Source organism: Malaclemys terrapin, chromosome 7, assembly GCF_027887155.1.
Source record: "Malaclemys terrapin pileata isolate rMalTer1 chromosome 7, rMalTer1.hap1, whole genome shotgun sequence".
NCBI classification, from domain to species: Eukaryota; Metazoa; Chordata; order Testudines; family Emydidae; genus Malaclemys; species Malaclemys terrapin.
In genome coordinates, this window is record NC_071511.1 from 126,873,823 (window position 1) to 126,888,054 (window position 14,232).

Here is a 14,232-nt window from a genome sequence, read left to right on the forward strand (position 1 = left end):
TAGTCCTAGCCTTCACAACTTCCTCAGGCAAGGAGTTCCACAAGTTGACTGTGCGACGAAGAACTTCCTTTTATTTGTTTTAACAACAAAGAGCCACTCGGCCCAGGGACACAGTGGGGCTGCCGTGACTTTATTCATGAAGATGCACCAGATACAAGAGCCCGTCTTTGCTCCGTATTTATTGCTAGCTGGAGGCTGGTCCAGCGCTAGCAGGGAACCGATAAATCGTGTGCCAGTTGTGCTTACTCTACACTTACCCCAAAGCGACAGTCGTGAGCTTGCGACTGGCATTGGGATGGCAAGGCCAGGGCCCGGCAGCCCCAGGAGAAAGTCATAGTCCCTCCACCCAGAACCCGGCCCCACTGATGGGTCTGGCCAGCATCCCAGCCTCCTGCCCAGAGCCGCTCGCCAGGGACATTCTACAAGGGATCGCAGCAGATCTCCACCTCCTGGGGCAGTGGCGAGGGGGACAATTTCCTTTCTCACAGCAGTGGCAGGCTCTGATGTTACAAAAGCAGGTGCTTAATGGGGCTGGGTCCCTCTCCCGCACCCCACAACGTCCCAGCCTGATCGGCTCTGCCCAGCTGCTGGCCTGGATGCCGTGGGGGCATTTTTAAGTTTAGTGAAACTTACTGGAAATATTCCTTGAGTGTTTTTGAGAGTTTGCTGGAAATGTCTCCATGTCAGCCCCTGCCCTGGGCACCCCTCCGTCACCGTCACGGGCCCCTCCTGGATGCCATTCTGCCAAGGGCTGGCATCTCAGCCGCCACAAGTGGCTCCAATCCCTGAAGGGGGTTCCCATGTGCTAAACCTCTGGTGCAGCACAGGTCCTAGCACAACCAGCCTGCCCGGCTCCCTGCCCTCGTCGCCAGCTGCCATCACAGGAATCCAGGCCCTTTGTTTCCTGGGTGCCTGTGGAAGCACCAGGAGCCAGCCCCATGCATCTGCTCCATCCTGGGAAGGACTCTCCACGCCCAGCGTGAGGGATGGGCACCACAGAGCAGGAAGGGTGCCCTGCCAAAGGGATGGGTCTGGCAGGGTGCTGTGTCCCGGGGGGGCCCTGTCGTTCCCTGACATGGCTGGATCTGGCTCACCCCAAACGAGGGGAGCAGCCAGGGGGTCCCCCCAGAAATACCCCCGCTGCTGAATAACAAGGAGAGCACCAGCGGCATCTAGTGGCTGATGTGTTCCTCCCGGCTCATGCTCCCAGGCAGGGGGAGCCGTGCTGGGCCCTGGCCCTTGGCTGCCGAGGTCCAGGCTGTGAGCCACAGTCGCAGGCCATCTTAGGCACCCAGGGCTACAGGGCAGGCAGTGACAACCCCTCGTTGCTCTGAACCCCCACAACATGACAGAGCCGGAGGTGGAGTCTCAGTGCAGGGGCCAAAGGGGGCTTCCCGGCCCCGTGGGGGCCCAAAGGGCAGGAGCTCTAGGAAGCCAGCCAAGCCCTGTTCCCACGGGAAGGTCTGGAAGCCGCCAGCCAGCGGGTGCTGCACGGCCCCTGCTTCGCTCTGGAGGGGCCCAGTTCCTCGCCCAGCCGCCAGCGGTATGGAGTTCTCACGCGGGTCCCGACGCTTCTTGTTCCCGTAACGGCCACTAATGCCGTGTCCCCCGTCCCGAGTTCCCCAGGGCTCTGCAGAGTGAGCCCCACGCTGGACAGGCAGCGAGCTCGGCCCTGGCAGGTCCCTCTGGAGGGAGACAGCAGCGTCCCCAGCTGCTCAGCATCCCGTGGACGCTCTGGGAGAGCTTTAGACGTGTACGTCATTGACCTGGACCAGGCCACTAGGGCCAAGGGCTCTTCGCTTGCGGGGGTGGCTGGGGGCTGCGGTGCCCAGGAGCGGAGGCTCCTGCAACCAACCCAACAGGGCCCCAGCTGTGCAGAAGGCAGGTCCTGTGCCCCCCCAAGGGATGCAACGGGGGTGGACAGGAGCTGCCCTGTCGGCAGCACCCTGGCTCGGGGTTCTACCAGGTGGCGCTGGAGGGAGCTGACAAAGATCTAACACCTGGGCTCCCTGCAGAGCCCCGGGGACCAGCCAGCGGACCCATCACTGGAGCCCCCTCCCCGTGTGAGGATCTGCTCACGGGCCGAGCCTGCCACCGCGGAGCGGCCTTGGGACTCCTCTTGGCAGCAGGTGAGGCGGTAGCGTCACCGCTGACCCTGGCTCCCGTTGTCCCCAGAGATCCCGTGGAGGGGAGCCAGGCGCGGACAGGCTGCTGTGCTGAGCTCCGCTAGCCTGTGTCAGGCCCTGCCGCCGGGAGCCCAGGGCTGGAGTTCTGCAGGCGTCTGCATCGCCAAGGGGCAGAGCTGATGGCCGTTGAAGAGAGATTCGATTCGGGGGTCCAGACGGAGGAACTGCAGAGCCCCGGGCCCGTAGGAGCTGGGCTCTGCACCGCACGGGCAGTGGGCATGGACCATGCCAGCCTGTGTCTTTGCAGGAGTCAGGAAGGGTGAGCAGGGCACCAGCCAGGGGAAGGCGAGAGGGGAGGCCAGTGCAGGGTGAACGGAGCAAAGTGCCCAGTCTGGAGCCAGCAGTCTGCAGCACGGAGCTGCTGCTGTCACCCGTGGACGGTCACCTCGAACCCGCCACAGGGCAAGGGTCAGGATTTCCCTGCTCGCCCTGGGACACTGTGCGAGAGACCCTGGGTACCAGCAGAGAGTGTGGGCTGGTGGACCCCCAGAGCCACCCAGGAAGCTCCCAGTGGGAGGGGAGGTCTGGCCACGGCTCACTATTTAAGCCAGAAGGAGGCACAGGAAGTTGTCTTGACACCCATGTGACTCCTTGGCCGGCTGCTCCATTAGACCCTGCGTTCCTGCCTGACTCCCGGGCCCTGCCTTGTCCAGATCCCTGCTCCTACGCCCCACCCCTGCCTACGGACGCCGTCTCCGACCCTCCTGCTCTGACCCACCGGCCTGACTGCCTACATCCCGTTCTACAAGCTGCACGGCCCAGCCAGCCACGAGCCTGTCGCTTGCAAGCCTGCGAGGGTGTCTTTGCCTTGGACCTCAACGTAGCTCCTAGCAACCTCGGGTATCCCCTCAGACCAGGGGGGCAGCGGCCATCCCCTGGGGCCCCCTACCCAGAGATGCCCCACAGCTCAGTCGTTAAGCCAAGCTGGCCTGTGCTTAGTGACCTCCAGGCACACTAAGCTACGGAGCAAACGGGCCTGGACCCAGGTCATTCGGCTCCAGGCGAAGCCAGGGTCCCAGGGAGCTCCGCTGCGGTCGCTAGGAGCATCAGGGACTCACCGGTTACAGACGGGCCAGGCAGACTGCAGCAGAGAGGCTGGGGTTACATGCAGGGGCCTGTTCGTCCAGCAGCAGCCTGGCTCAGGGCACTTGTGAGCTCCAGGGGTTGCTGAACTGGTCCCCTCCTGGAACCTGACCCGATTTCCAGCGTCCCGCTGTCCTGGAGTGAGTGAGGCCAGCCCTGCTCAGCTGTCTTTGCAAAGCCCTGTGAGATCCGGGGGATGGGCCTGACCCTCGGCTACTGGAAATCAGCCAAGCACCTGGGCTCAAGTGGAGTCTGCAGGTTCACACCAGCGGGCTCGGAGCCAGGGAGTGAAGTGTTGGGATTGTCTCCAGCCCCGTTGTCCAACAAAGGTCCTGCCATGGCCCCCACCCCTCAGACTGGTGCTACATTAGCCCAGAGTCCACGGCTCCGGGGCCAGCCCTTTGCTAAGATCAGGGAGGATCCAGGCTGCAGCCGCTCTCCCCACCAGGAGCAGCAGGCCCGTCGGGGGGAGAATCGCCAGGCTGCTTTACTGCAAGGGGCGGCTAAAGGGACTGTGCCCTCAGGGGCAGCGATCCGCGCCCAGCCGCACAGCCCGTGCAGGGGAAAGCGGGGGTCCTCGCCTCCACGTGCTCTTTGCATTTCTGTTTTATTCACAGCCCAAACTCCCTCCCTCCCTGCCCTGCCGGGCCCCCAGACACTAACCCACGTCAGAGCGAGCGGCTAGGGCCTGAGCCCTGCCCCTCGTATCCCCCCAGCCTGCCCCACATGGGGCCGACCCTCTGGGCCCGGGGGGCTCATTTGCTCTGCTGTAGCTCCCCCTGGTGGCCTCGCGGTAGAAAGGCCGTGTGATGGAGCGGTGTGGTCCAGCCGGGAGCAGATGGATTTTACACAGGTACCCTCCAGAGGAGGGCCCCTGGCTGCTCCCTCCCCGGGGCATAGTGAAGAACCGGCTCTGAATTTCAATTTCGTAAGGCAGCATTTTGCAGAAAGTCAGGCCCATCCCCATAGGGAAGTGTGTGGGGTCTCGCTCACTCTGTCACACCCGCGTACACATGTACAATTGCACACCCAGCCCCATTCAGGGTGACGGGAAGAAACGGTTACTCAACAAGACGCGTTGCTCACGTCCAGTCCAATGAGCTGTCTGCGCCATGTGCACACTCGTCAGAACGTTTCCCTTAGCAGCTCCCTCGGGTCGGCCGTGGAGCCCCTGGAGAGGCACCTTCACGGTACTGAACATAGGCCCCTGCCGACCCGGTCCCACCTCACTCCCTCCTTGCCGGCTACTCTGACGAGGGGAAGGGGGAGCAACACACCTCGAAGAACAAGAGTTATGAGAGGGGAAGAACTGTTTTCTCTTCTTCGAGGGATTGTTCGTATCAATTCCAATTAAGTGACTCCCATGCCTGACGCAGGCGGTGGGGTCGAAGTTATGGAATCGCTGATTGCAGCACCGCTCTGCTGAAAGCCGCGGCGTCTCTGGCGTGCACCTCTCACTCCGCCATCGTTCGGAACGTACGCACTGAGGGCCAGGTCGCTGCCCTGCAGATTTCTCATACTGGGGCCTGGGCCAGGAACGCCGCTGAGGCCTGGGCACTCGTGGCATGCGCAGTAAGAGCTGGGGCTGGGCCCTTGGCCAGCTCGTAGCACGTGCGGATGCAGGACGGGATCCAGGAGGATATTCTTTGAGATGAGACCGGGAGCCCTTTCATCCGACCCGCCACCGCTACGAACAGCCGGTTCGACTTCCGGAACGGCCTAGTGCGCTTGATGGAGAAGGCGAGTGCCCGTCAAACATCCAGGGAATGCAGCCTCTGCTCCTGGCTCCTGGCATGGGGCTTAGGATAAAAACAGGCAGGAAAAATGTCTTGGCTAGTCTGGAAAAGTGACACAACCCTAGGAAGAAAGGCCGGGCCAGGCCTGAGCTGCACCTTATCCCTGTGGAAAACCGCTGCGGCGGGAAGAGAAATCTCCATCAGAGTCAGACGAGACCGATCTTGACCATGATGACCACGGTGGTGCTGAAGGGTATTGTGCTGGGGACCAGTGTCAAAGTGATGATACGGGAGACCAGCGCTGAGGTGACTGTGCCGGGAATCCGGTGCCAGTGCTGAGGGTCCAGTGCTGCTCCTCCCACGGTGCCGGGGAAGGGGAGCGTCGCCCTGCTGGTGCCATGCCCAGAACCCAGTGCCGGAGAACAGCGTCTTGCCAACAGTGATCGGGAGCAGCGTCGGGGCGAACGGTGCTGGACTGGTGATGGTGATCTCCTCAGCATGGCCGGCTTGCCTCTAGACGGAGCCGGAGAATTGTCCCTGACCGCTGGGGGCTGTGGTGCCATCATGGCAACAAGATCCCTGGCAGCCTCAAAAGTGTCCGGGGTGAAGGGCAGCTCTAGCTTCTCCACCTGGCACTGCTCCGGGGAGTCGCCAGGCACTGGACTCGCCGGTCCCCTCAGGGGAACTGAACTCAACGGTGCCAACTCCTGCTGTTTTGGTGCCGAGTGCTCCTTTGCGGGACGCACTAGTGATGTGTCTGCTGGTCCCGCTGTCTTTGGCACCAGGGAGCGCCCCGCCGGTCTCCCTATGCCGCTTGTGAGGCACTGGTGAGTGGGAGCAGTGCCAGGGAGCACCAGTGCCGAGGGTGTCTTAGGTTAGAGTCCTTCCTCGGCAACACGTCACTGGCCAGGGCGCTCCGTACAGACGCGCTCGGTGCCGGGTCCTGACGGTCCGCGGCAGGCTGGGGCCGAAGAAGAGCAGATTCCATCCGCAATTGTTTCAGTCGGAAGTCTCGCTCCGTTTTCGTCCTGGGGCAGGAAGCTCTGCAGATTTTGCACTTGTCTGATTGGTGCGCTTCCCCCAGGCACTTCAGACACGAGTTGTGGGGGTCGCTCGTTGGCATAGGTTTGCTGCAGGCTCCGCAGGGTTTGAACCCCTGGGCTCGCGGCATGTCCCAGAGCCCAAGGGGGAAGGGGTTAGGGATTGGAGGAAAAAAGCCACTCCCCAACCTTGTCTATCACTATAGCCACTAACTAAGAACTAAACTACAAGTATCAGAAAGTACGCGAAGGGAAGCACTTGCTAGGCATGCGGCCGCAGTTCCAACGACTGTCACTGGCTGTACAAAGGAACTGAGGAGGGGCCAGGGCGGCAGGGTTGTATATTAAGCGCCATGAAGGCGCCACTCCAGAGGGCTCCACAGCCAACCGACAGGAGCTGCTAAGGGAAAACGTTCCAACGACCGTACACACAACACGCACTCCTTGGAATCGATATGAGCAATCACTCGAAGAACTCCACCTTCCCTCCCAGCATCACAACTCCAAACACGGCAACGAGCCCCAGGAAGGGAACTTTATGCCGTGACACATGGAGGGAGGCTGACTCCTGAGATGAGCCAGGCCAGACAGGAACAAGCTGCCCCCAGAGGGGGCAGGAACGGTGGGTTTTAGTTCTTCCCTTTTCATGCGGGAGGGTATTAGTGGGATAGGCACAGCGCCACCCCCTGTACATTACTTTTTAACTGGATCTTGTCCCCGTTTCCCCCCCTTATTCCCCCTCCGTCTGCACCCTGCTGGGACTGGCTGGGCTTCGCGGGGCTAAGGGGCAGTACAAGCAGTGGCTTCGCTGTTAACTGAAAGCCCTGGGAGAAGCAGAATCACAGACACTCTCCCTGGACATCTGGCAGTGGGAGGTTGGAAAACGCCGCTCACGCAGCCAGCTCCTGGGACACCGTGCGAAATAGGCCGGGGCAAAGTCCTTTGCAAGTTGCTCCATGATTCAGATGCACCCGGCTGGGGCAATGCCAGCCTCAGGCTGCCAGGCGGCTTCCTCCTCCCCCAGCAAGGCACAGACCAGTCTCTGACACTGGAGGGAGACAGTCCCAAGCCATGGAAGAGAAAGAGAAATTAACCAGCAAGGCCAGAACTCTATCCTCATGACAAGCCTGCGCCTGCTCCCATTGACGCCAGTGGCAAAGCTAACATCGGGCCAGGCCCAGCCAGCTGCAGCTCTGCCTACTGCCAAACAGCGAGGGGCTCCGAGTCCCCCTTCTCCCCATCCCCAGCATGGCCCTGGGCCCCCAGGCGGGGAGGAGAGACCTGAGCACTCGAGGTAGGCCCAATGCCTGAGCGTCTGGGAGGAGGAAGCCCTGACTGGCTGGCTAAGCGTCTCAGCCCACACTGCTCCCCAGTCTGCATTTGACATTAATGGTTTGCACTAAACTCAGCCCCTGGGAAGTTCCCGCTGAGAGGTGCCACCATGGAGCCCAGCACCGGCTGAGCGTAATGCTGGGCACAGCTTCCAGCTGGTCTCCGCACAGAGACCAGCCCCGGAATTAAACTCCCAGAACCCCTGAACACCCCCTCCAGCTAAGAGAGGATCAAAGCAGGATGGAGTCCCATGCAGCCTCAGAGATGGGGTCCCGCAGTCGAGCTGCCAGCCAGACATCGGAATCCCAGACGAGGCTCCGAATTCCATGGGAACACAGCCCAGAGCTGTCTGCATCTATCTTCATACACCATTTAGCAGCCCCAGCACAAAATCTAATGCCCATTACCAAGGGGATGAGAGAAAAAAAAAAAAAAGTCGTTTATTCACCCAGCCAAAATGATCACTTGTTCCAGGCAAACTACGCTGTAAAAATGATGTTATAGATCTAATCCTGTCTCCAATCCACACAATGCAGCCAGTGCTGGGGTGAAACATAGCAGCTGTTTGACAGCTCCCAGCAACACCACATGACCGTAGAAGAGATTAAATGAAAACCACACGTCAAATTGAAACCAGGGTGAAGTGATTCAAGGCGATTTTAATCATTGATTTCAATGAGGTTGCGGTTTCGTAAAACTAATTTGACAATTTGTGCTGTTAAAAATGTATTATGAAGTGGGTTTTTCCCCCCAGTGCAAGTACAGGCTGGGTATCTCATCTGAATTTACAAAACTACTATTGGCAAAAACCAAAATATTGGAAATGAAGGCCGCAATTCCTGTACCTTTCCTCACGCCCAGGCCCATGACTTCAGTGCCCCGGCTCGGCTGGGTAAGCGGAAGCACGGGCGTAAGTGTTTGCAGTATCAGCAGCTAAATCTGTATTTTTATGAAAAACCTCTTTGTGGCATAAAATCGCTGTCACTTCGAACCCAAATGTGTCAGGGTTAACACTGCGAAGGGAGTTCCATTTCCAATACACGAATAAAGTCCCGGGGGCCTGTTTTTCAACACACAGACCATCTGTGGGTAGCAGGGGGTAGACATTTCAGATTTAGGAGCACAGCTCCAATGACGGAGGGCAGCCTGGGCGAAGCATTACAGCTCTCTTGCCTGGTAGAGGCTCACGGTACGGGAAGGGAGTGTTGGTTGCAAATGGTACACAGGCTGTCTGCTTCTCCAGTTTGTGTCCGAGCTCCTCTCACAACAAGGACATTAATGAGGCCCTGGGTTGGTCTTTTACAGCCCAGAGGAACATTTTAAGTGTGAAGGTTCTTGGCAGAAAAAAAGACTTTAGAATCCAAAATTCTACTAAGAATCAGGAAACGAATTAAACAAGCACAAAACATCCACTTCAGCTATTTAAGACGATGAAATGGGCAGAAAGCAAAGAGTGAGCAGAGTACACATTTAAAAATAATAGTTTTAAATCTTTTTTAAAAAAATGTAAATTAAAAACTCTGATTTTCATCCACCCGGATTAAAAGTGGCGGGGTGCTTATGGAGGCCAGCTGAAGGAACACTCCATCAGCATGTGTGGGGGACCCCTGCTGCTTGCAGGAAACCTTTAAAGACCCCAAATGGGTAGGAGCGTGGCTTCACAGTGCCTCTAGGGATGGTGTCCCTAGCCTCTGTTTGCCAGAGGCTGGGACTGGGCGACAGGGGATGGATCACTCGATGATTCCCTGTTCTGTTCATTCCCTCTGGGGCACTTGTCATTGGCTGCTGTTGGAAGACAAGATACTGGGCTAGATGGACCTTTGGTCTGACCCAGTCTGGCCGTTCTGATACGCCTCCTCCCCTCCACCATCCCGCAGGGTCAGTGCTGCCCGAGTCACCCCGCCCATGCCCAGCTGACAAGACCAGATGAAGGGACTGGCTTGGTAAACAGCTATCCCCCCACCCCGCAGCAAACAAACCCACCCCCAAATCCTCACCGAACAGCAGGAGGTGACCTAGTGAAGCCGAGAATAAGCCACTGAGTGTAGAGCACTAACAAGCCTTTAATATGGGAACTCCCCGTTAAGGCATGGAGAGGAGACGCCAGACTGATCATACACGCACTTATAAATAAGGACAGAGATTAAAAATGACACAGAATGCCTGGGCTCTGGGGCTGGGCTCACGAGGCCACTTCAACAGCAGAGCCACTCCCAGCTCAGCCCAGGCTAGGGGTGCTCCGTAGCTATTCCAGCCCCTGTGCCCATAAGTGACGAGTTGGCACCCAGTGGTTTCTGGCAGCTCCTGTGGCCTCTGCAGCTGGGCTGGCAACGCCCAGAGACACACCACTAACCCCCTCTGCCCACAGGACAGAGGGTGCTGCCAGCGGGGCTCTGATCCCTTGTGTCCTGCACTGAAATCCCCACAGACAAAGTCCCGGTAGAACTAACAGTATTTCTGTGGAATCCAGAAACCCTGCACTGGGGCCAGCGAGAAGTAACCCAGTTAATAGCCAGGCCAAGCTGGGATCTGTCAGGAGCCTGAACTCTGCCCTCCTTCCCTGGGGAGCTAGGAGACAGGCAGTGCCCCTGCGCAAGGACTGAGGCTAGGAGCAGAGGCTGGAGGGAGGCACTAACCGGGCACCTGGCCTGTCTCACTGGGTAGAGGGGACTGGCCAATGACCTGGACCGGAATAGCACCAGGCTCCAGTGAAGGGGCTGCCCCTGCACAAGGACCACGCTGGCTGTTCAGTGGGTCTCTGGCTCCGTGGAGTGTTTGAATGGGGACTGGGGGGGGCGCATTCAGGAGGGTTGTGATTTCCCAGGGTCACCATTCAGGGCAGGGGCATGCACACGTCTCCTCACAGGCCCTAGCGCCCCATCAGGCTTTCCAGCATCACTGCTGCTCTCGTTCTCTGGGGGAGCTCACCTGCCAGCAGCACCTCCTAGTGCTCGCTCCAGGGCCCCACGCACACAATGCTGCTTGCTTGGTGCAATAACCGTTACTCATCTACTGCTAGGTGGAGGTATCCGTCTGCCCAGCCGCGTATTTGGATACAGGCTATTTACAAAAGGGCTCCTGGGGGGGGGTCTGTACGGGTCCCATTTACCCCGGCACGGCCTCGCAGCAATACGAGCCCCGGCTCTACGTGCTGGTGGACACCGCACTGGACACACAAGCCATGTCCTTACTCCCTCTCTGGACTCTCCCAGGCCAGAGGGCTGGTCGAGAAACCCCTTCCTGGGACTGAGCTGTTCCAAATAACCTCACGGGACAGAGGCAGCCCACGGCAGGGCTGGGGCAAGCCTGGCCCCCACAGCAATGCCAAGCAGCCCCTGGTGGAACTGAGCCAGGCCAGTCGGGATCCCAAAGGGTTACCTGGCACGTGCCCAGAGCCCCAAGGCCATGTGTCAGCTGTCTCTGGGAGGGACAGGCCATGGAGGATGAAGGATCCGATGGAGGAGAGCATGCTGGGACCCCAGTATTCATTGATTAGAAATGAGGGCAGGCATGGGCCTCATCCTTCCCCAGGACCTTCAAGCCCCCCCACTTCAGTACTGCAGCCAAAGGGTGGGGGGTTTGTGAGCCATGCAGAATGCAGGGTTAATGCTGTTCAGCTGAGAAGGACAGAGACAAACCTCTCCTAGCTGGAAAACGAGGCTAAGCACAAAGACACAGCATGTCCTTGAGCCAGGTAAGGAGAGGCTGCTCCTCTCTGTATGCCAGACAGAGCCCCATGCGTGGCACCGCTTCGGGAACATTTGAAGGGGAGCTAAAAACCCACTTTTCCTCCTAGCTGCCTGTGAACGTGAAGCAGTTTTGAGCCTTTATCAGTAAAGTGACTCACTGCTTCATTAAAGGGGGGCGGGGGGCTGGAGGGGTGGAGTTATTTTAGATTAACACACAAATCCAGTACCTCCAATTGACTCTCTGTTGGCAGGGTTTAGGGATCCAAAGAGGGGACTGGGAGTCTGGCCATACCCACCTCTGCCACTGTGTGGGGTGTCCTGGGCAAGTCACGTGCCCGTTGCGTGGCAGCACCAGGAACAGAACTTTAGCTCAGTCCCCGACCTCCACTAGCAGTGCCTTTCCCACTGGGCATGCTACTTCTCGGACACTGGACAAACCGGGGTTAGGAACCTGCACGCACAGCTCTGCCCCTTGCCTAGAGCTGGACTCACATCACTGCCCAGGTCTCTGTTCACACCTCATGTCACCACTCCTCAGACATGGAGAATCTGCCATGGATGGAGTTCTACCCCTGCTGACTCTTGAAGATTAGGAGACAATTATAATTGGATTGCAGTGATTATTTGCTCCATCTAGGAGGGCTGAGAAGTGTTTAGCTGGCTCCCCTACTGATTAAATCTTTACTTCACAGTGATGATCTTGTGTATCTCCATCTACCACAGTGCTCGCAAACAGACATGTGGCCGAGGTATCGGCTTAGCACAGCACTTCAGCTTAATGAGCCAGACAGCTGCCAGTGACCAGCTGCGACTGGGGCTTATTCTGCGTCTAGGTGATTTCATCCCGTTTCTGCAGCTCTGAGCCAAGATCCAGTCTCCTCCCGCACCTCAGGGGACAGCTTGCTAACTGATTGTTCAGACAGTCTGAAGTCCCTGCCAGTCTTAAAGGTGTATGGAATCAGCATATTGGTTACAAAACACAGCCTGCAGGCCAGTCTTCGGTACCACTGGCAGAGGGAGATACGTATCCCAGGGCACTGGGCCTGGGAAACCTACCTCCAGCCATCACTTGGAAAGCTGCCGCCAGCTTCCAGCACCCACCAGCAACACCCTCGCCCCTGCACAGCTCCCATGTGGACTCTGCCTGGCTGCCATGGCCACCTGCTTCTGAACCATGGGAGGTCACACCGCCATGTTAGCCCCAGACAACCTGTCTGCCCCCCTCCAACCCCATTTCACAGTCGAGAGCTTCTGCCTGGCTCAGCACCTCCTCGATAGAGCTGTCCCCTACTTGTCCTCCAGAGACCTCGACCATGGAAACAGCCGGGAGGTGACAAGCAATGCTGAATGCGTCAGGCAGCCGGCGGCCGATTAGAAAGGAGACAGACCTTCCGATGCCTCAACGGTCTTGGCAATCAGCCGTGATGGGAGAGGAAGCACGGCAAAGGGGGGTGACAGGTACATGGAAACACAATCCACTCCAGCCGCAGTGAAACCTGCCTTCCAGCACGAGACACGGCCCTTGCTTAAACAAGCACTTTAAAGTATCCCTCTATAATTATGTCTGACCTTTAGTTAGAGACCACGCAGTCTGTTCCCGGGGCTGGTTTCACTGTGCGCTTTCTACGGACTATCCTGTAAGTAGCAGGGACTGTGGCTAAGGGGCTCTGTTAACATCAAGATGACGAGAGTTTATTCTGGAATCTGCTTCTTCACCATTTGACATGAAGATGTCACCCCCCAATTCTCCTCCTCCCGCTGCCATTCCCCACATCCCTGCAGCTGCCCAGGGGCTGACATGGCCAAGCCAGCATGCAGCCTGTCAGGAAGGCAGAAATGACCCCTGGAGTTGGGGATCCCCCCCTCATCGATACCCGCAAGGAGAGACCACTGCACAAGAGCTAGCAAGACAGAGTTAGCTGCCGGGACGTGGCTGACCGTTCTGGTTGTTGATGGGAGGCAGGGGGTAAAAACAAGACAAACGTGTTAAAAGCTCAGAGCGCGAGAACCCGGAGCACTGAACAAAACCAGTGAATACAAAGCTCCTGCCTTCTTCCAACGGGCTCTCCGGCCCTTCCTCAGACCCAGGGTCAGACACCCTGCAGGTGCTTGGTTAGATAGTGGTTTGCCCATATTAACAGAAAGAAGTCAGAGTCCTCACTATGCTCGCAGCAGGCCCCGTTGCAAGCCAAGCCCCGGTGAGCTGGGTTAGAGGGATCGCTGGAGGCTGCGGCACTCGGTCCTCTCACAGCTTGAGATGCAGCAGGCATTATTCACAGCTTACAAGTCCAGACGTCTGCCGCACACACGGGCTGGTTCCTGGCTGCTCAGACGGACGGCTCCTTGGTGGAAGGCGCAAGGGCCTGCAGATGTTTACGGGAGTCCTGGGCCAGATGAATTACAGCGGTTAATAAGCCCGAAACGTGGAGTATAACTGAGCATGAAAGAGTCGTGTTTCTCTCCCCGCAAGCCCGGGTCTCGGGGCAGCCCCAGTGGTGGGTGTCTCAGCTATTCAGCGTCTCCTACGAGCTGGCACACTGTATGAACAATCCCTACAGGGTCAGTAACTGGTCGCCCTCCTGTCTCCTCCTCTAGGACCCGCCAAGCCAGCACCTATCTCTACCACCACCATGCTGCTGCTCCTGTCACTCTGTCCCTCCCTCGGACACCCGCTGCCAGCCCAGCAAGTTTCAGACAGCGCGTTGCCTGGCTGGGGCTGCCATTCAGCCCTGGGACCTGGGATGAACTCCCTTCCCAGGGGGCTTTTAACCAGGCCCTAGAGCAGGCCCAGCACATTCCAAAGCACCACACCGGCTGCTCGCAGGCAGCCTGACAGCTGCACCTAGTCAATCTGTTCAATCCTCCCCACTCATTCTGGGTGACGACGTTTGGAAGCCCAGCGTGAGACACCCCCTCCCTGACTTCCAAAGGGGCCAAGCACACACAGCAGGTCGCAGCAACCCTCATCTTTGACACAGAGAGAAAGACCCAGGGCACTGCAGCTCCTGGGACGCAATGATCCAGGCCACTTAAACCGAGATGGAGCATTGCGTGCTGGGATCTGTCATCCTGCAGGCCTCGTGCCCATATTCAAGATGAAGGCAGGCACAGACCACAATTTAGAATGCAATGGGATGCAGGGGTTTACATGTGCTGGAGTGGTGTG

General features: G+C 58.3%; 1 protein-coding gene across 1 annotated transcript in view; it reads right to left on the reverse strand.

Moving 5' to 3' along the window:
• Positions 1–12,312: 12,312 nt before the first annotated feature.
• The window catches only part of ARHGAP19 (Rho GTPase activating protein 19), a 35,758-nt gene continuing 33,838 nt past the window's right edge, over positions 12,313–14,232 (reverse strand). The window contains exon 12 of the mRNA XM_054036280.1: positions 12,313–13,450. Coding sequence (XP_053892255.1) covers positions 13,394–13,450 — 57 coding nt within the window. The 3' untranslated portion in view covers positions 12,313–13,393. The remainder of the gene's footprint in view (positions 13,451–14,232) is intronic.